At 40.4% G+C, this 22,522-nt stretch overlaps 1 protein-coding gene across 2 annotated transcripts; it reads right to left on the bottom strand.

The window, feature by feature from the left end:
• Nucleotides 1-3,143: 3,143 nt before the first annotated feature.
• LOC133501031 (sialic acid-binding Ig-like lectin 5) lies at nucleotides 3,144-16,142 on the bottom strand. 2 transcript variants are annotated; one of them, XM_061820418.1, is made up of 9 exons: nucleotides 16,018-16,142; nucleotides 15,235-15,338; nucleotides 13,159-13,563; nucleotides 11,658-11,987; nucleotides 8,537-8,803; nucleotides 6,155-6,436; nucleotides 4,893-5,004; nucleotides 4,741-4,804; nucleotides 3,144-3,773 (listed from the first exon to the last, which is right to left on the bottom strand). In XM_061820418.1, exons 2-9 carry the CDS (start codon nucleotides 15,320-15,322, stop codon nucleotides 3,477-3,479), a joined length of 1,845 nt encoding a protein of 614 aa, XP_061676402.1. In that variant the 5' UTR covers nucleotides 15,323-15,338; nucleotides 16,018-16,142; the 3' UTR covers nucleotides 3,144-3,476. The 2 variants fall into 2 exon arrangements, with proteins under 2 accessions (XP_061676402.1, XP_061676403.1); XM_061820419.1 differs by having other exon boundaries at nucleotides 13,159-13,560.
• Between the last annotated feature and the right edge of the window lie 6,380 nt (nucleotides 16,143-22,522).

The following is a 22,522-nucleotide window of genomic DNA, read 5'->3' as shown; positions in this document are numbered from 1 at the left end:
TTATTTTAGCCGCTTGGGGTCGACATCCTTACTTTCTACACAATAGCGTATGTGACTTTGAAGGTGTGTAGCTTCAATTGGTGTAGCCTGGCTTCTTAAATGATCCCGTTCTTGACGTAAGAAAAAATATAGATATTGGGGTTTAAGAAGACTTCTGTCGAAGTTAAGTATCAGCTTGAGCTTTTTCTTCAAGTGTAAAAGTCATGTTTTCACAACTACTTAAGTATAGAAGTTGTCCGGGGGGAGCGGGTAAATGGAAAAGTTGACAAAGTGGACATGAAACTATTAATTTAAGAGTTTACTGAATGAAAGGCAGGCAGGTAGGTGTAATTCAGTTAATTTGAATGCAACTTTTAAAAAGACTAATATAGTGTTCCAATTGCATAATTTAGAAAATATTTTTTACAAGGAAGTATAAATGGAAAAACTGAACATGTTTAGAGTATGTGCAAATTCCAACACAGGAGTACCTCCGGACATGTTTAAGAAGGGACAAAGGGGAGGTTACACATTTTTATTGTTTACTAATATGACATTGAATAATAATAGTAATATGAATCATTCCAGCGGCAGCTTCTGTTTTTTCAAGGAGGAGAAGCTCACCCCCCCCCGCGTCTACTTTATAAATGTTTTCATTCATTCACAACGTTCATATTGTAAAGTGATTTTGTAGTCAATTATTATTTTCATTTATTCACATTCATTTCAGTAATTTGTATTTTGTATATTAAGTTGGTGATCACGTTTTGTTTTTATTACTTATCAACGCCCTGCAATATTGTGTTTCAGTCAACTGTCGTATTTTCACAACCGTGAGACGCATCGTATTAAAAGGGGCAATCTCAGTTGCGAGTTCCGTAGAATCAGTTCTTAAAAAAGATTCGTTCACCAAAGTGTTCAGTTCTTTTTTATAAAATAGTTTAAATGCTCCGGCAAGGTGGAGCAGCTGTAGAGTGTTGGGCTCACAGTTCTGAGGACCCGGGTTCAATCCCAGCCCTCCCTGTGTGGAGATTGCATGTTCTCCCCGTGCCTACGTGGGTTTTCTCCGGGCACTCCGGTTTCCTCCCACATCCCAAAAATATGCAACATTAATTGGAGACACTAAATTGCCCTTAGGTGTTACTGTGGCTGCAACTGTTCGTCTCCGTGCGCCTTGCGATTGGCTGGCAACCAGATCAGGGTGTACCCCGCCTCTTGACAGCTGGGATAGGCTCCGGCACTCTTTTGACCCTTGTGAGGATAAGCAGCTCAGAAAATGGATGGCTGGAATTTAAGTGGTTCACATTGGCTCAACACGTTCCCCGAAACTCTAAATGCATTTATGAAGTTGTGTATTTTAAAGTAGGACAGGCAAGGAGATTAAAGAAAAAAACAACAACTTTGGTCACCTAACTTTCTCTCACTGAGTAAGCTCTCGAAAACCCGGCTCTGGTTGCGGGTCGTGAATGCATGCAGTGAGCTCAGCTACCGACCATCCTTACGTCCAGCTCAGCTCTCATCGGCCGGTGCGACTCTTTTCTGTATTCTGTTCACTGTTCTTGTCATCTGATTTGTGGAAAGTGTCAGACTGTTTACAAACATACGTTTTATGTATGTATGTATGTATGTAGGCCTATTATTATTATTATTATTATGAAATTTTCAAAACGTCTTTAGTAATCACTTTAGAGACAGAGGAAATGGGATGAGCTATGTGTGTGCGTATATATGAACGCACAGGTTTATGAGTGCACTCATAAATGATTTGAACCGCAAGTCCTGACATCGTCGCGGGGATACCTTTCACTAGCAGGCATGACTTCAAGCTAATGGCTAATTTTGAGTTAGTGAAGAACATAAAATGCACACGTTTAAAATACTGTAAGTGTATACATTTATAATAAAGGTATATATGCACACATACAGGTGGTAGTCTCTTATTATTTTCCAGATCCCCCTATAGACAAAAATCAGCAAAGTAGCAACAGTTCTGGTGCAATTGGTTGCATAGGTGTGATTGTGAGTTTTGAGTGTTGTCTGCCTGTATGTGCCCTGTGATTATGTGGCAACCAGTTTGGGGTGTACCCCGCCTCCTGTTAGTCTACGGCAGCACTAACATTAAACTTTCATATTAAGGTGGAGCCCACAAAATATCACCTTGCGAGACCCAAGTGGCCCGCGGGCCGTCAGTATGAGACCCATGGTCTAAATTTTCTGTACATGTGAATGAGAGTGTAAACGGTTGTCTAGCTCACCCTACTGACGATTCACGGTATAGTAAATGCATGGCGGGATAGATGACACACGGCGAAGGAGAGTCTCACAGAGGCCTTAAGTTCACTCACCTGCAGTATTGTAATATGATGATCGAAAACACGTTCCTTGAAGAAGCACACAGAGTCCTCCTCTTCCAAAGAAGGCTTTCTTCATCCATGTTAAAAAGGTGTGCCGGCCATCTAGGAAACTCTTTCTCCACATACCGACGAGCAGGACCGTACAGATGGACGTTTCTGAGGATGTATATTTTTGGAAATTTTTCAAACCAGCCTTGCAGCTCAAAAAGACTCATCCTCAAGGGGGAGAATCACAACGCAGGATCCAACAAGGAGAAAAGTGTTCCTGTCCGGAGCCCTGTAAGACATCCCAGTAGGTCTCACGGTGTGCGCGCCATTTAGTGCACAAAATGGTTTATACCTCCCGCTGGGTCCCAAAAAGAATAAAAGCACTCCCAAATAGGAGCTGTTTCCTCTTGTTGGGTCCATAAAAAAAAAAAAGTGCCCACGGTGTTACCACTTCTTTGGCGTTGCTGAGGAAGCTTTAGGGGCACAACGTTGAGGTGGTATTGTGACTACATCATCAAAACATTTTACCACTTAAAAAAAAAAAAGTTATTACAAACACAACACTAAGATACAGTACATATGCAGGCCAGTCCCAAGGGACAAGGGAAGTTGTCACTCGTGGTCTCATTGGTCGATGTCGCACCGGCAACCAATCGAATTTTTTTCATTTTTTGCTTCATTATTGCACATGTTGGCCTGGGGACCTGCCTTATATCAAACCGCGTTGTATCAATGCGCTTCAAGAAATATAAAGCCGATCTGCCTTTTTTGTGGGAGGCTGAGAAAAAAAATGTGATGCACTGAATCCGCAAAAAGTGAAATGCGAAGTGGAGAGGGATTACTCCACTTTTATTTGCATTTTAAATTCTTTTCCTCATTTTTCTATTTTCTACGGCCCTCTGACAACTGAAAGATATACAGCATATAATAAATGTCGTCATAAACTGTACTTTAAATTTTTTTAACTTTTAAGGTTTAACAAAAATAATATATATATTAACATCCTTAAAAATGTGTTTTAAGAGTAGATTGTCACTATGTTCTCGTCACATACACACATCAATAGTGTCAGTCAAAACATTTTTAGTTGCTAAATTTCTTTTGGGGCTCTGTACCACAGGTGAAAACATCTAAATTAAAGCATAGAGTGACCATTCATGACATCATTGCATCCTTCACATTTGAATACACGACCTCCTCTTCCTCTTCCTCCTCTTTCTTATCATCTTCTGATTCTGTCCTATCTTCAACCTTAATTTCCTCTGTTTGATCGTCGTTCTGCTCTGGTAATCGATCGCCATCCCCCTTTGTCTTGATCTCGGCGTACTCTGTGCCATGGTGACTCGTCACCACCTCCCTGGCGTCGTTCCTCCTTAACGCAGAGAAGTTGATGCTGGCGTACTCCACGTCCGCTTTGGACCCTTCCTCGCCGCAATCTTTGAGGGCATATTCCTAACGAGAGAGGATTTCAACCTTAAAATTAGCGCTAGCTGCTACTTCCTTAGCTGCCAGCTAATGATGATAAATGTCACACCCTTCAAGAGCATTGCTGAATATTTCACGAGTTAGCTACCATTAGCTTCTAGCAGAAGCATGGACTTCACTCCCAGCTAATGCTAGCAGGTAAAGCTAGCGTAGCTATGACGGGAAATATTTAGCTACCAATTGGGTCACCAATACAGTATTCTCATGGTCACTTACGATCAAAAGGTAGACCTCTTTCATAAAATGTTTTTGGGTGAGGATTGATTGATTGATTGATTGATTGATTGATTGATTGATTGATTGATTGATTGGAACACTCAATGCGACCAGCATTTTTGTATCAATTGCAAGTTTTGCTTTCGCCAAATCTCCAAACAAAAAATGGAAAACGAGCTTTCAAGATAGCTTGGGGGCGCAGATTATCTCCACCAAAAAGTCAAGAAGACAGCAAGACTTTAACAAAAGAATATAACGGCTTGAATGAATGTTTTCCGTCTGGACTTTTTCAATTTCTACGTGGACACTGTTAATAATGTATTTTTTTTAAATAAGAAATCCTTCATATTTGAAGGAGGGTTTTTCTTCTTTAGAAAAAGATTTTGATTGAAAAGAAAAAAAAAGGCTACCGATAGAGACTAAGAAATACCGCTCATGTTTTAGATCACAAATTTGTTTTCTCGTGTTTTTAATATTAAAATGAGAAATTGGAAAATTTGTTTTGACAAGCAGAGGCTGACCAGTGTCAACTGCTAGCCTTAGATACTACTGATTGCTAACAAGCTAAGCACCGATTGGTTAGCCGCTTCACTTATTTTATAAATATTAAGGGATTTATTCACTTCTGCATTTTACAGTGGTTAACCTTTTTTTTCAGTGACATGCTATAAAGATTTTTTTCTTCTTTTTTCTGTTCGATCAAATGCTACAAATATACCTGTGGTTCCTCTTGTGGGTCCATCAGCTCCCTAGCTAGACCCCCAGAGCTTTTCTTTGCTTTTCTAAACATGGACACGTATCATTATTAGGTAATAATACTAAAAACAAAAATAATAATAACAAATGTGTGAAAAGTAGAAGATGCCGTACCTGCAGATGGTCTTGGACAGCCAACACAAGATGGCGGAGAGAAGTGCACCACTTAAAAATGCAATGAAGACATCTGGACGAAGCATGCTCATGATTTTTTTCACATCTTGGTCTGAATAAAAAAAATGGGGAAAAAAAGGAAAGTGTAATGAAAAGAAATGGCTACAGTTGCTAAATTAGTTGCACCCTAAAGCTGACTGTCATGAAATTAACATTTGTCTGATCATTTTAAAGGTTTCAAATTCTACAGACATTGAAAAGAAATATTACAAGAATAATTAGCAATTATATGAGAATAAGTCAAGATGAAATATTACAAGAATAACTTGTAATGTAAGCAGTTCTTATTTAACAAAAATATACAAGAATAACTTGTAATGTAAGGAGTTCTTATTTAACAAAAATAAGTCAAAAGTTAACATATTACAAAAATAGATCTTAATTTTCAGTATCGTTTAAGTAAGAACGTGAAGTTTGCTAGAAAATGTGGAATGTTAAAATACTAAGAGTGAGCCGTTATTTTACAATAATAGGTCATGAAATTTACGAGAACAAGTCACAATTTTACAATATTCAGTCTAAAGTCGCAATATTATGATTGCTGAAATTTTCCCAGAACAAGTTGTAATTTCCTGAGAATTGTAATTCTGGATTGGATTTTAAAATGAAATGATTCTTTGAGTATAAAATAATGAGATGAGAATATGTTGATAGTTGAAATATTCTTAAAACAATGAATTCTCTAAGAACAAGTTGTAAAATAATAAATGTTTATTTTGGTGAGAAAAATCAAGAGCTTTCTGATAATTTTCCATTCACGTGTTGTGATTTTTCCAGAACAAATAGAAATAAATCAATCAGAAATGTTTTTTAATTTTAACATATTAAAGAGACTCCACGAGAATATGGAACAAGAACAAGTTGTAATTCTCTAGGAAAAATAATTTTTATCACAAGTCAGAATTTTAAAGGTCAATATCTTTAACAATAGTTACAATTTTATGAGAATAATAAATTGTCATAATTTAATAAGAACAAGAATAAGTACTTTTATTGTTTTTTTCAAGTTGTTTTTAAAATTTAAGCCAAAATGATCAGAATTACCCAAGAAAAATTTTTAATTTTCGAATAATAATTCTCAAATGAGTGACCCAAGTACAACATTTTTTTTCAGAACACGTCCAAATTTTATGAGCACACAGCATACAGTCGATGGCAATATAGTATCTGCTATTATGATAAAATTAATGATGAACTCTTACCTTCCGATTTTAATGTTTTTTGAACTTGAAGCATTTTCCTGTCCTCGCCATTTCTATGCACGCTGACACACGCCACAGCAGTGATGTTGAGATCGTCGACAAGTAGCACAAAACTGGCATTTATCGTGTGGTTGTAAACGGCGGTGTCAGCACTACAAACTGTCCTGTTGCCCAGCAACGGCCACGAGATGGCTGGTAGCGGGACGCCGCCGCTGATGCATACGCAGGTCAACAGTGGCCCCCGCATTGAACATCCAGACCCATTGAGGATGCCTGTAAACCCTGCAGAAGTGCACATTTTGTATGAAAGTGTGGTAGAAGATAGGGACAAAGCCCTGTCATGATGAGAGAAAAAGTTAGTAAAAAAGGTTAAACTCCCACGGCCCCCCAAAAACATATTTACAATTAGCCTGTATTCATCACTGAAACTGTAAATATATGACAAACTACAATTCCGAGTACAACGGTATTATATTTTGTGTTCATAAGTACTGTGTACAGCGACTGGTTCCACCTCACAATTCTGAGGACCAGGGTTCAAATCCCAGCCCCACCTAAGTTGAGTTTGCATGTTCTCCCCGTGACTGCATGTCTTTTTTTCCGGACTCCCGGTTTCCTCCCACATCCCAAAAACGTGAATTTATTGAAGACCCTAAATTTCCGGTAGGTGTGAATGCGTGTGTGTGGGGGGAGGACTCTGGCGTCGTTTAATGCTTAAAGGGGAAATCCAGTGCTTTGCATGAACAGTGTATCCAATAGGTCATGTCATATGTACCCTATTTTGACAATGTGATATTAAATCCTCCCTCATTTAATAGTGTTTTGAGAAGATTTTTTTCATCCATAATTAGCCCGGGATGCCGAAGCTAGGCAAAAGGCCTCCGCCGCCGCCAAACCTCGGAGAAACGCCTCCGCCACTGCCAAAGGCGGGCCGCAAGCTCCGGCGGCGGGCCACAAGCCGAGCTACGACGTCCGAGGAGGCCGTTAGCCAAGTGAGGGGAATATTTAACATTAATTACAGCCACAGGTTCAAATCTGCATGGAAGTATTTCTCCGTCTTCCCAATCAACCGATACTGCTATTCATTTCTTCTTCAGATGAGGATAAATACGGAAATTGGCGCTGGCCATAAATGGTGTCCCATGTAATCGTGCCTTTGTTGCGGCACGGTAGACATCACATCTGCGCACAAAGGTCATGTGACATGCGAAAATGGCAGCGCCCCTGAAAATTCGTAATTGTCGATAAAAGTCTTCTCAATACACTATTAAATGAGAGGATTTAACATCACATTGTCAAAATATGGTACATATCACATGACCTATTGGTTACAGTGTTCATGCAAAGCTCTGGATTTCCCCTTTAAAAGTCAAAGCTGAGAAGAACACTCAAATAATGAAACGGTTTTCTGAGGCCAAGGAGATTGAAGACGGAGATAAGCAAAATGTTCCAGTCCCATCCAAAAGTATTGGCACAGCAAGCTCATTTCTTTGCTTTTGTAGTAGATATCAGATAAAAAAAGATGAATGAGACAAAGTTCAAAATTCTGGCTTTTTATTTATTGGTATTTAAATCTAGAATGGATGTTTTGCTGACAAGGTTCGAGAGAACAGACTTCAATGGTTTGGACATGTTCAGAGGCAAGAGAGTGAGTATATTGGTAGAAGGGTGCTGAGGATGAGCTGCCAGGCAAAAGAGAGAGAGGAAGACCAAAGAGAAGGTTTATGGATGTGGTGATGGGGTAAGAGAGGAAGATGCAGGAGATAGGCTAAGATGGAAAAAGATGGCACGCTGTGGCGACCCCTAACGGGACAGGCCGAAAGGAAAAGAAGAAGAGGTATTTAAATCTAGAATGTTAAATCAGGTCTGTGCCTTTTGTTTTAAGCCACGCACTTTCCAAGTGAGCAAAATTATTGGAACATGTGACTGATGGGTTTTTCGAGTTAGTCAGGTGTTGCCTTTTAGCTATCGTTAATTTGTTTTCTCTTTGGTGAAAGTGTTTCTGCTTTTGTTAGTTTTCTGAAATGTAAAGGTGTCCTGCTTTTGTTAATTGTTTTCTGAAATGTCAATGTGTGTTGCCTTTTGTTATATTGTTAGGCACTTTCTGGCCACCGTAGAGAGGTGCAAGATGAAAAACTAAAACTGTCCCCTCGGGGATAATATAGGCCCTTGGATTGTATACATTATCGTTCTCCAGGTATGATGCTCCATACCCTGTTGACATTATTGCTACTTTCAAAAGTCCACCCTAAGAAAAAAACAGATTAACTGGTTTTGCCATTCAAAAAATAGCTGAATAACGAAGACACAGTTCATCCCGCCAAAACTTTCAAATAGGTACACTGGTAAGTGGTGAACTGCAAAGAGGTTGACTCGACTTACATGTCACCATCACGTCGACGTGTGCTGTATTTTGGGTTGTTGTGCACTCGTAGCGTCCAGCGTGGGCCGTCGTCATGTTGGGGATAACGAGATAGGCGCTAGTGATGGTTGGGCTCGGCTGCAGTCCACGTCGCACCTTTGTCGCGTTTAAATCGGGAACCTTCCATGTGAGACGAGAGGGCGGGAAACTGTCCACGGTGCACAAAAGAATCAGAGTGTCGCCTGCCTTTAGCGTGGTCTGGCCCGAGATGTACAGTGGCTTCACATCTGGGATAAAAAACAGACACGCATCCATTCAGGCGATGGGATTCTTTTGAAGGCACAGAACATTCATTAATCCAGAAATGGACAGGTAAAGCTTTGAGTTTACAGAATCTCGGGAAAAATAATGACCTATAACGTTTTATCACAGTGATTTATTTATTATTTTTCAGAATACAACGCATACATTTAGATAAATTCATTAGAAAACAAAGTAGGAGTACAACTAAAGTGTTCCAAACAACGTGGAAACTGTGTTAAAGGAAGACTCTCCCCAAAATTATAGGAATGGGAGCACACATTAAGAGTTACTAGATGTGGGTTCAGTGTTTGTTTTAAAGCCAGAGTTATCCACAGATTTCACCAAGAAACATTTTTAAATTGGAAAAGTATTATTGAAGTTCTTCTCTCGTTGAGGCATTCCAATGAGCCCGGCTGGTAAACTGATAGCAAATCAGCGTTTGCCACGACTGCAGTGCTTGCTATTGTGACACTGAACAGAAAACGTCCACTATCTGGGGTTTTGTGGAAAAATTTTGTGAAAAATAATTACAAACAAACAAAACGAAAATAGCATAATGTACAATGTTCAAGCCAGAATATTTGAGCCAGAATACATAGAGGCAGAACCTGACGTGTTGAAGAGGGGGCGTGGCGCTGATGACGAACAATAATCCCATTATATGGACCGCGGAGATTTGTTTGATGCCTTGTTGTTGGTTTAAATGTAAAGAATGTACACCAGGGGTGGCCAGATGTTTTTACCCCAAGATCTACTTTTCAAGCAGCCAGCTTCTCGCGATCACCGGCGGCGGGGGGTGGGGGCTGCACGCGCGCATCACCGTACATACAAGCCAGGAAGTGTTGTGTGCTAAAATGGAGCGTACCGGAATGAACTTGGATCACAATCAACTTGTCTGCACATCATAGATACTAGATAACAGATAAGTTGTTTTTTTGGACGAAGATATGTTCCATATCAATTTACTTATGATCTATGACAGTTTGATGAAAGGACCACTTGTACATCCAATGGAAAATCGGTGAGTACACATTTTTAATGGTCTTGGAATCCTGTGTAAATGCTAGGTGAGCTATATGAATCCTATGGTCTGTGTCCAGAATTGATCAAAAATCCAATCTTATTTTCTAAGTATGGCGTAGGACTATCTAATGGTTTATTTATATCTGGAACAGAAAATTCCCTAAAGTGATTACACGTATATATCCATCCATCCATGCTTTTTCTGAGCCGCTTAGCCGCACGAGGGTTGCGGGAGTGCTGGAGCCTATCCCAGCTGTCAACGGGCAGGAGGCGGGGTACACACACGCAGACACGAGGAGAACATGCAAACTCCACACACGGTGGTCCGGGATTGAACCCGGGTCCTCATAACTGCGAGGCCAACGCTTTACAGCTGGTCCACCATTCCGCCTCATAAAGTGTGCTGTTGCTTATACAATACCGGCACGAGAGGCTATCACTAAGCGGCCAATAAACAGTAATGACTAGATGCGTGCAAATTTCCCCGGCTGATGAACGAGCCTCAACTGTGACAGCTACAGTTTTATCCTGTCACAGTGACCCCACGGGAGGTTAAGGAAGGAGAAATTTGGGTGCGTTTTCTCAGTTTTGTTGCACAACACGTCGGCATCTTGACTTAGCTAGAATGAATGGTCTGTAATGCTCACACCTGCGACGTCAGGGGCGGGGGTCAAGGATGTTTCTTCCGCATTTGGCTGTGAAAGCTGGCACATATCCAGATTTTGCTTGGATTTAAAAAATGTTCTTTATTTTAATTATTTAAATTCAAATAATGTCCAAAATATATATGATAATAATATTACTTCACATTGGAGGGTTTATTGTACATGTGAATTTTGGGGAGAGTCTTCCTTTAATGCACGTTTTCCTGGTACAGCAGTTACGCTGATGCACAGGTCAAAGTTCAGCTACCAATGGATGAAACAGTGTTGCAAGGACTGATGGGAGGACAAAAAAAAAATACCCGATGGAAGCCTTGATAAATATGGTTTTCTGCAAATTGTGCAAAATGGACTTTTCTACCCACCAAAGCTGTTGAACTCTCCGACGTAGTCTAACTTTTCAGAAACCATTTGACGGTCTTAAAATGGGACATTAACTTTATGTCTAATTAATTTTTGCCTAAGGATATTACTTTCCCACTGTTTTGTATTGCTATTACATGCTTTTTTCCAAAGTTGACATTATTTCTGTCTGCGTGAATAATTTGATTCAGTTGTCCACTAAAATCCATTTATATTAAGTATGTTAATCAAGATTAATTTATTACAACTATAAGTAGATTCTTATTGTTAAAAAATATAAGTGCAAATTTATGAGAACAAGTTGGATTTTTTTTTTTCAAGAATAGTCCATTTTATGAATCAGTCAAAAGTTTCAAATTTAAAGGAATAATTCACAAAATAAGTCAGTAGTGGAAATATCTGCGATTGGCTGGCAACCGGTTCAGGGTCCCGAAGATTGCGGGGATAAGGTGTAGCACATGCTGGATGGAAATATGAGTCATAAAATAAGAATAAATCATCATTTTATAACAATAGGTTGGGAGATATTTTTACTCATTTTATTTTTTATTTTCAAACTGTTCTAAACAGTCCCATGCCATCATCCTGTTACCGTTTGGACAGCAGCCTGTTTAGGCATTCTGGTTTTCGCTGCAAAGCAGTCAGACCCACCCCAACTTTGCTCCAAGACCACATAATGGCAGCTCACTCACGTGCCACATGATCCATTGGATTCAATTCAAACGACAACATGGAGAAATCCCACAATGCACTGCCCACACTACAAAATCATCCATGGGTTGCTACTCACAGGTTACGTTCAGTGTGCCTGTCGTCTCCGTGGTGACATTGTTTCTCCAGTAGGAGACTTTGCATGTGATGTCCCGGCCGTGGTGTTCGGCGGTAGCGGTGAAGACTAAAGATGATCTGTATTTGATACCGTACGGGGATGTAAATATCTCGCTGTTGGATGTCGTCAGGTTGGGGACGACACCAAGAGAGGTGTTCTCTTCCGTTGACCTCCACATCCAACTTATGGCGGGAATGAAACCAGAGCAGATCCCCGGAGCCTCGCAAGTAAGCGTGGCCGCTTGACCGGCAACCAGCGTGGGGATCTGCAGGGCGGGCTTCTGCCTGAGAGCTGACAAAAGACAAACACATTTCAAAAGAAAACAATGCTGCAAAAACACAAAGGGAGAACACGATATTGGGTAACTCGGTGAGGTCAAGGACTGTGGTGCAGAACCGAGGGTAGCAACAATCTGAGAAGTGGAAAAACACCCAACTATCTTATTTGTTGAATTATTTTGTGATTTACCACCCTAATTTGGTTAACTGTTCAGTGCATCTTTTGAAATCACTCAGCCAATTAAATAACTGGATATTTATTTATTGTAAATAAAATAATTACTTCAACTACTGTATATCACAAATAAAATACTGTGCACTTAACATGTATTTTTTTAAATATTTGATTAGTGTTTATTGTACATGAAAGTAGTCCAACAATGCTGTCAAAAAGTATTCCCTTTGTATTAATTGTTTTTGCTGTTTCCCCACTTTTCCCCACAGATCATCAACTAAATGTAAATATTAGACAATGATAACCCAAGTAAACATAAAATGCAGTTTTTAAATGATTATTTTTTTTAAGGAAAAAATGTACTCAAAGCTTCCTAGTCCTGTGTGGAAAAAGTAATTCCCCCCACCCTCACCCTTGTAGTTTAATTGTGGTTCATCATGCTGAATTCATTTTGACTGACCACACCAAAATGTGAGTAGCGTGTTCCATCAGAAAATGACATGAATACAACCTGTCCGGCAAAATGGTGGGCAGCTGGTTAGCACGTATATCTCATGGGAGAATACAATACAAATAAAAATTGGCAAGGGGCAATACTTTAAAATAATATATCATTATTTAGTTACTGTATATGGTTGAGAAACACTGGTGTAAATGGGTTACAACTCTGCGAGTTACTTGATGCTATTCGCTAGCCCATTTAGGGCATTTTGTATTGTGTGTTAGCATGAAGCTAGCGGACGTTCCTAAGGCAAAGTGAGATGATTGTGTTATATACACAATGTGTAATCTTGCCTGTAAACAGCCAGGAACCTCGAGAATTGTTCACTATCTCCCAAATGGTGCTTGTTGTGAAGTTGGCTGAGTTGTCACCATCTCGTGCTCGGATCTTAAAATTTAGCTTGTGATTCAAAGCTAAGCGTCGGCCAATTTACGACTCCTATCTTGAAAAGTGTGTGGGTTTGGTCACTCTTAAATCCACGTACTGCTGTACATCAATGCAGCTCACCTGTTACAGTGAGCCAGACTGTATTTCTGAATGTATATCCATCCGGCTTGTTTGACAGCAGGCCGTTAACTCGCAGCAGATAGACTCCAGAGTCTGAGGCCTTGAGGTTGTTGATCATGATGCTGCAGTCCCTGCGACTCACGTCAATCTCAGACATCCAAACTCGATATCGGAAGTCGTTTGAGACTTTGGATCTGTTCTTGGAGTGGAAGATGATCTCTGTGTCGCCACATCCTCCTTTGCTTTGGGAGCACTTGAACCACACGATGCTCTGAGGTGTGAAGTGGGGAGCGGAAAAGGAGCAGGGGATGTAGGCGCAGAGTCCCTCCTCAGACACGATCAACATTTTTCCGAGACTGATGCAGAAGCCCAAATTGCAGAACATGTTGTCATCCGGTGTGCCTGCTTCGGAACAGCACCACAAAATACTACTAGTTATACAAAAATGTCAAACATCATAGTGACCGATGTGCAACTTCAATATCTAGACTAACTCTCTCTGCATTTTAAATAGTTGGAATGAAAAAGAACCAGACGTTGGAGGGACAGGGGGGCTTCTAAAAAGAACCCACCCTTGGGGGAAGTTTGGGAGATCAAATGTGTCCATTCTGAGGCTACATTTATTGGCAAAGAGTTCAAGTAGGTTTTGGCTAAATTCTTCGCCACCACTGGCTACAATGTCGAGCTAGCGCTAAATAAATACATTTTCCTTTGACCAAGTCATTTTTTTGTTACAAGTACAATTTGTCTGTCTCGACGCAGGGCTTGTTACAGTTGGACACATCTTTCAAAACAACAAAAAATGTAAAACACTGCAATGACAGAGGCGCAACTTTGACATCGACTGACTTGATCTACAGTCTGAATCCAATATATGCATAACCAAGTTCTTGAACCAGAAAAGCAAAAGAAAGCGCGAAAAAAATATATATAGCAACTTCAACTTCTAAACCAGCGGTGCTCAATGCGTTGATTGCGATCGACTGGTCGATTTTGCAATGTGATTCAATGAGTGAGGAATGACTGGTTGTTACATCCAATGGCACAATTCACATACGTAATGTAACAAATGAAAAGAAGAAGCCACAGGTTTCTTTTCGGCAGCACACGGAACTCTCTCTAACAAGGACCTCTCTTTTTCCTAGTTTACCTTACACACACACACACACCACACACACACACACACACACACACACACACCGCTTTTAAAGACGTACACTCATAATTACAAATGTTACAGTACTTACGCAGCCCATCAATGTGTTTTATAATGACAGTGTCCGCCACCACTGCTTTAGTTAGCAAGAGAGTCTGGGCAATGTAGAGCAAAGACGAGCTAGACATGCTGCTTATGTTTATTTTCGATATTAATGGAGAAAGTTTAAAAAGAAATGCTTTTGTTTTAAGATGCCATGACTGTCGCAGTATGTGAATAATCGAAGAAAAAGTGGTTAAACTGGACAAGATTTTCTCTTTTCTGAGTGGGAAAGTTCTGGTCTGAAGCCAAAGTAGAAAGTGCAGGATGAGATGGTGTGTAATTTTAAAATTCTACCTTTCACAGCCTGATCCAGAATGAAAGCACAGACAATACAGTGCACAAAAAGCAAATTCTGTATTTTAAATATAGGATGCAACATAACATGAACCTTAAAAAGGTTTGGGAGCATCATCATATCGCCCCCACCCCCTCGGTAGCTTGTGAGAGGTTGGCTGCTTGAAAAGTAGATCTTGGGGTAATAAAGTCTAGGAATCCCTGTTCTAAACCATCGTGACAAAAACTTGTTAACACAGCATATCAAAGAAAGTACCCTAACCTGTAATTCAGGTTTAGTCACGTGACGTAGTGCATATAGCGGCTAGCCGTCGACCAGAGTCAGAGGTGCGTAGGAAATACCTGCTCAATTTACCCCATTACATTTGCTCAAGTACTTGTCGGAGTAGTTTTTTACTGTGACTTGAGTATTTATGTTGAGAAGAAAGCTGTAGCGAGGTTTTAAGTGCTTGCTCTGCATTATCATACTGCACAGGATGAGTTAAATACACTGGCGCCACTGTAGTGACTGATAGTTGCCATACCCGTGTAGACGCTCCCATGGAAGAGCAAAGCGGCCCACGCGGGAAACAACATCCCCAAGGTAGACTTTGAGCCCGCCACTGCAGCCATCGTGGAGGAAGGCTTGCTGTCAAATAGGAAACATTGGATGTTCATATGGGATGTGTACTTTAATCTCAGACTTTTCAAATAAATTACCATTCCTCTTGAGATACATTTGGTGAAAAATATTTTACAAGAAAAATGTATGTAAATGTAGGAAAAAAGGTCATTTTTAGGAGAAAAATATAATTTGCTTAATAAGAATGACATACGTGATGGCATTTTTCTCACGTTAAAATTAGAATAGTACGTTTCTTTCGGCTTGTCCCTTTCGGGGTCGCCACAGCGATGAACGCACATATTTGTCTTGTCTGGCACAAAACTTTATGCCGGATGCCTTTCCTGACGCAACCCTTCTCAGGGAGTGGAGACCCCAGTGGGATACGAACCCACAACCCCTGGTTTACCAAACAAATGCTAAACCACTGAGCTACAGGGCCGACTCGCATTAAAATTAGAATGAACAAAATATTTCAAGGGAAAAAAAATATGATACATGTTTCATTTTGTAAATTAATATAATACATAACATTTTTGACTTCACTTTTTAAACCTAGCACCAAAGACTCAAACTGAAGGTCCCAATGAACTCAATTATTTATTTGCTTTCATGTGAAAGCTGAATATTACATTTCAAGTGTGTTGATGCTATTTAGAAGTAACTTAAGGAAACAAAGATATATGTAAAATGATATTGAACATACCTCAGTATGTGTGCAGTCGCCTTCTTGTGTAGTTTCTAGACTTATCCACCTACCAACGTGATAAAGTGGCCGCAATCGCAATGATTCTCCCCCCCGCCACGATCTAGTTTTCTTCCTACTTTGTGCAATAGCCAAAGTTTTCAGGAAGTGTCAAAACGATACTCATCACAAGTTTTCACCTCCTCACAAAGGAGCCTGTTTTAAAGAGAGAAAAAAAAACCCTTGTGTTACACTTTAACTTTCAGTGATTTAAAAAGTTTTCAGTCCCCTCTACTTTATACATAGCCACACAATGATAAAGTTAAAATGACTTTTTCAAATTAATAATGTGAATTCTGTTATAAAACTTGTTTGTAATGAGTCAGTGTTGGTTTTTTTTCTCCTCACACCACACTTTTTTGACAGCTTGCATTCTCACTTGTGGGCACTTCTGCATTTATATATTTTTTTCTTTTAAAATACCATTTCCTCACACTACCAAATGCAGAAGAGGTCCCCCTTTTTCTTTTTGCGTGTGCTTTAAAACAGGGACATCAAACTCAGTTCAGTTCAGAGACATGATTCACTCAAATTTGATCTCACATGGGCCACACCACAATATTTGTGGCCTAATGAATAACAATTTCAGCATTTGACCACAAATGCAGAAAATTGATGTAAAAACAAATACAGTGGTACCTCGGTTTTCAAATGTCTTGGTTTTCCTACAAATCAGTTTTCGAATGAAGATTTTGAGATTTTTTTTTTTTTGCTTTGATTTTCGAACAAAAATCGGTATTCCAAAACCCCGACCAGCTGACCCACGACGAGAAGGATTTGATAGCAAAGCATTAATCTGGTGTGTGTGTTTCTGAGCTATCGAAGAAGTTTGGCGTGGCGAAAATGCCGATCAGCACCATCCTGAAACACAAGGATGCCATTAATGCTAGTGACGTTGTAAAAGGAGCAACCGTGTTGACCAAGCAGAGGCCACAGATCTTGCAGGAAGACGAAAAGTTGCTTCTTATTTTTGTGAATGAGCAGCAGGTAGCCAGGGATAGTGTTGGCAAGGAAGGGAGGAGATGTCATCTGATGAGGCTGAAGGCAGGAAGGATGTCTCAAGTGCAGACATTAAAGCTATCTACGCTAAATGGAACGGCATCCATAATTTTGTAGAACTTCATCACCTGAATAAAGCTGAATGTTGCAGAGCACTGCAAAATTGTAATGATGTTGTTTTGAGCCACTTCAGAAAAGTGCTTAAAAGACGGCAGAAACAAACATTTGATTCGTTCTTTGTGAAAAAGGGGTGAGTCACCCCCACCAAAGACACCTGAAACAGTTCTTTTGTTCCATTAACCCTTCCTCTAGCTGCAAGTTATTTCTTTTACGTTACGTACTTTCTCTGCAAATAACCAAATTGTTTTAATTATTTTTTCCCCTTCATTATTGCTTGTTTAAAGTTATTCTACACTTTTGTTTATAAAAAAAAAAGGTTTACAAGGCTGGGGCCCGAGTCGCTACAGATACGTCAATGCACTCCCAGCCTAGCATACTCTACTAGGCCAAAGCATACATTTTAAGCAAAAAATAAATATATTTCTTAAATAATTTAATTAGATAAAGTATTTAAACTACACACGTATCTACTATGCAGTTTATTATCAGGAAAAGCTTTAAAAAATCACTTTAAAGAACTATTTTTTTAGGCTTGGAACGCATTATTTCATTTTCCATTCATTGTAATGGGAAAACGTGCTTCGGGTTTTGAACGTTTTGGTTTTCAACCAGTTTCTGGAATGGATTGTGTTTGAGAACCAAGGCAACACTGTATACTGGTATATTGTTCTATGTCAACCTGTTATGGGGTCTGCTGTTTACCAAACGCTGGCTAAAAGTGTGCAGTCAACTTTTGTGATGCCTGCTGAGACTGGCACAAACATCCACACTAGCAACCATGCTCTTTTTCCTTTTTTATTATCTCGTCTTTTTTTTCTCTCTTTTTGCACGCCTTGATCAGTAATTTTGCTTAATTTTGCAGACAGGCCCAAATTAGCTGTCTGCTGGAGGTGGGGCCCACCAGACAGTGCAGGTATAGACCTTGTGCACGTGATGTCACCATTTTCACGGCGCCATATTGACGGTCAAAAAGAGCTGCTTGACAGTGTGGGGGACATTGGCAGAATATTCACAATGCCCGAGACTTGTTGTGCTGTTGGTTGTTACAACAGACGAGACAGATATTCAAAGAGGTCATTCTATAAAATACCAGTTGAAAAGGCAAGAAAAGATCGATGGATTTTGGCGATTAAACGTGATGGACGGTGCCCAACCAAATAGACACGACTACGTAGCGATTACTTCATTTCAGGGAAGAATTATTCTTGTCAATCTCAAATTAGCAAGAAGTATTTACAATGCCAAGTTGGATCATTTGAGAACAATGCGTATTTAAAAAAAAATACGATAGGCTGTCGTCTCCAAAGTACATGGAAGCGTGTTGCGGCCACACGTTAAACTTCGGTAAACCTCTCCCCGACAGATTTTTTTTTTTAATATTCTTTGTTCTCAAATTAGTCCATTGCGTTTAAAAAAAAAAAAGAAAAGAAAAGAAACCGTCTGTCGCAGAGAGCTTTACGTAGGTTAACATGTGGCTGCAATACTCTGCCGTGTACGGGGGCTGAAGACTATCTCAGTAGTTTATTTTCTTTTATTAAAGGCCTCCTGTCAAGAAATGGATGATTTTTAGTATGTTATTAATGAAAAAAAAAAAACACAGCCAATATGGTACCATGTGTTTTTTCACCACAAAACATGATTTTGACATATACACCTTTTTGTAACTCCCACCATGAAAATCCTCTCGAAGGATTTGTTTTCAAGAAGAAGAAGGAAGTGACGTGCAGGACATAGGCGCCGCTTAGTGGACTCGTTTGTTTCCATTAGTTTTACCTCCGCGAAGGTAGCTCGTTGTTCCGTCGTGTTAGCCAAAATGACAGCTCATTGCTTTGCTGGACATTGCTTGAACACTCGGGAGAATGGATTTACCCTTCATAAGTTTACAAGAGACCCGGTTTGTTGTGAAAAATGGATTGTACGGGTGCAGAGGACGAGAGCTTCGTGGGTTCCAAATAACAGGTAGGCAGTAATGCGCCCCGGCTTGACGGTGTTCAACATGTACTGCAGCAGCTTTGAACATCCCCTTAAAAGCAGCACAGCTCGGCTCCATTATATGCCACCACGGCGCCGAAAATCAGCCACACCGGCTGAGGCGCCACGTTCAGCGGTCCCTGCTTCTGCGAAGGCTGCACGTCGGGCTTTGGGGACAGGGGGGGCTCTAAAGAACCCACCCGAGAATACCTCACTCAACAGCGTGCCCAGGCTCGACTGTGTTGCTCAGTACTGCGGCGTCTGTGAACACCCTCCTAAAGCAGGATGGCTCGGCTCTGTCATAAGCCATAGCAGCTGGTTCATCTGCGATGGTTCATCTCCACCGTGGAAGTGGATTGGACGGGGATGCGATTTGGCTGTGATTGCATATCATCTGAATATGGCTCGAAACAGTAGTGTAATATTGCCCCGAGGGATCGAAACAATAGTGTAATATTGCCCCGGTAACTTCACTCGGTTGTGTGGTGTTCTCCTTTACGAAAAGAGCTTCCGTGTCAGAAGGGACGCGTTTGTCTCCCATAGTTAGGCTGCGCCGTGTGTTTTCATTGCCGAATGTCCGGGTTATGTCACGGACAGAGGATGCAGCCAATATGGCGACCACTTGGATATCGTAGAATGACACTTCTGCAGCTTTGCGCGCAGATGATGCGCTCTCCGCTCACATTTATTATTTCATATAGACATTGAAGTGAATATTGTTATTGTATTGTATATGTATTTTTCATTACAATATCTATTTTAGAATGTTTATAGGGATGACACTTGTACTTTATATACGCATGGGACTTATTTGAGAACAATGCATATTTAAAAAATTGAGTTACTGAAGTTTAACGTGTGGCCGCAACACGCTTTGTGTACGGATGAGCCGACTCGCTGTCTTTTTTTTCCCCCAATCATAGTTAATGAATGCGAGTTTGTGTAAAACCAGGAGTCATACATTAAAATATTGGTATTGGTGTTGAAAAAATCTGAGTGGCTCCATCACTATGTGGGATTTATTCTTGATTGAGAACAGATCCAGCAGCGAAGTATTTGTATGCATCAGACTTCTACGCTTTCAAACCTTTCTGTGTAAATCTCAACAATTTCCTCACCAGATTCATTTTTGGTATATTATTAATGAAAACCCCACAGCCAATATGGTCCCATGTGTTTTTTCACCACAACACATCATTTTGACGTATACAGCTTTTTGTAACGCCCGCCATGAAAATCCTCTCAGGAATTTGTTGTCGAGAAGAAGCAGGAAGTGACGTAAAGGACAGTGGCGCCCCCTTGTGGACTCGTTTTACCTCCAGGAAGGTAGCTCGTTGTTCCTTCGTGTTAGCCAAAATGCCGGCTCATTGCATTGCTGGACATTGCTTGAACACTCGGGAGAATGGAATTACCCTTCATAAGTTTTAAAGAGACCCTGTTCGTTGTGAAAAATGGATTGCACAGGTGCAGAGGACGAGAGCTTTGTGGGTTCCAAATAAAAGGTAGGTGTGTATACAGCTACTAAAAAAAATAATAGTTTGGGGCGGACCACGTAATCGGTCTCTCTCATAACGTAGCAAAAGATCCACGTATGAAATGTGTTGATGTGCGCATACAGCTATTAAAAAAAAAAACAATAGTTTGGGGCGGACCACGTAATCGGTCTCTTTCATAACGTAACAAAAGGTCCGCGTATGAAATGTGCCGATGTGCGCGTCGCCCAGCCAACAATGTCTCGATAGTGTTCATCGCGTACTGCAGCGACTTCGAAGATACCCCTAAAAGCAACATAGCTCGGCTCCACCTCCTCCTTATATGGCACCACTGGCGGCGAAACTCAGCCACACAGGCTGAGGCTCCGCGTTCGGCAGTCACAGCTTCTGCGAAGGCTGCGTGTCAGGCTTTGCAACGGGGGCGGCTCTGAAGAATCCAGCCAAGAATGTGTTACTCAGTCGTGTGCGCGCATAAAGCGCCCCGGCTCGACTGCGAGCAACCCCCTAAAGCAGGACCGCTCGGCTCTGTCATAAGCCACACTGGCTGGCTGCAATGAGCCGCGATGGCTCACCTCTGCCGCGGGAGTGGATCGGACGGGATGCGGTTTGCCCGCGATCAGATATCATCTGAATATGGCTCGAAACAATAGTTTAATATTGGGTTATGGATATGCTAGAGCCTACAACAGCTATCGTTGGGCGACAGGCATGAATTTTTGGGAATTGTTTTCTAAACAAGTTCTCTTGCATAAATCATTTTCCTGATCAATAGTCATAATAATCAGTAAAAAGAAAAAATGGTCGTGATTGTTTGGGGAGGGGGCATTTTTTCATGAGAAACGTGTTCATATGTTTTCAGATAAGGATTTCTATTTGTGATGGAAAATATGTTAAATCTTTGTCGAAATTATTTCTTGTCTCTCCTCATTTTTATTCTCAAATTTTGATTTCAACAGTTTCCCTAAAAATTTGTAGTTCAACATTTTCATATATTTATTTTCAGTATCAAAAAAATGACAACTTATAAGGTAGTGACATTTTGAAAATTACCCTCTCCTAAAGTAACAACTTTAGTCTTGTAACTTGGTACAATTATCTTACGAGCGAGATCTGTTCCTACGCTGTTGACATAACCCGAATTTCCATGTAAATCGGATTTTTCCGTTAAAGAAAAAAATTACGTTAAAAAAACTTTGTATTAAAAATGTAAATCCTAAAATAAAAAATAAAAATGAGATGCAGTACCTACCATTACTGTGAAAGGTGGATGGAAAAGGATGAAGGGAGGCTGTGCTTAGCTATTGCTAATGAAGCAAGTACAGGTAGTCGTTGCTAGCTGTAAATTCCTCCTCAGCTTCCTTACCTTTCTGCTCTTTCAAAGTTAGGAAAATATGCCATGCCTTGTCCCTGAATGAATATTACATGCTGATATTAAGCCTACGTTGATTCTGATCCTCGATCCATAATGTAAGTAATCTTTCCATGTCGGCAACGATCAAAGAACGTTGTTTTGTGATCACTGTATCTGTCATAGGGCCGAAACCCTTCACGTGCACTAAAACATGGGCTTTGTCCTTAATAATAATCACCACGGTCGACCGAATGAAGCCAAAGTCTTTATCGATGTTCGTCACTTTTACTTCTTTCCCTGATCTTTTTCTGATGTTAAACTTTGTGGTATTGGTATTTGCTTTTCTTTCAGCTGGACCAGCTTTGCAAAAAAATAAACTCTTCATTCTTCTTTTGGGCCGTAATGTGTAAAAAGGTGGGCGAAAAAGGCAAAAATACTCCCAGCCCACAAACACAAATAAGGAATATGCTATGGTGTTTGGGCCGAAATGGCGGATGAGACAAGGGTGTTGTCAAGTCGAAATGTCGTCGGT

Source organism: Syngnathoides biaculeatus, chromosome 5 (genome assembly GCF_019802595.1).
Source record: "Syngnathoides biaculeatus isolate LvHL_M chromosome 5, ASM1980259v1, whole genome shotgun sequence".
Lineage (NCBI taxonomy): Eukaryota > Metazoa > Chordata > Actinopteri > Syngnathiformes > Syngnathidae > Syngnathoides > Syngnathoides biaculeatus.
Note: the sequence above shows the minus strand (reverse complement) of the source record. Positions and strands in the feature narration are given on the sequence as shown.

Excerpts from the sequence above, each read along its gene's own strand:
- LOC133501031 (XM_061820418.1), bottom strand. The coding sequence starts at position 15,322 with ATGGCTGCAGTGGCGGGCTCAAAGTCTACCTTGGGGATGTTGTTTCCC. Across the intron at positions 11,988-13,158 it reads AGTCTGGCTCACTGTAACAG|CTCTCAGGCAGAAGCCCGCC; the intron begins GTGAGCTGCATT and ends GTCTTTTGTCAG. Across the intron at positions 3,774-4,740 it reads ACCCACAAGAGGAACCACAG|GAATATGCCCTCAAAGATTG; the intron begins GTATATTTGTAG and ends CTCTCTCGTTAG.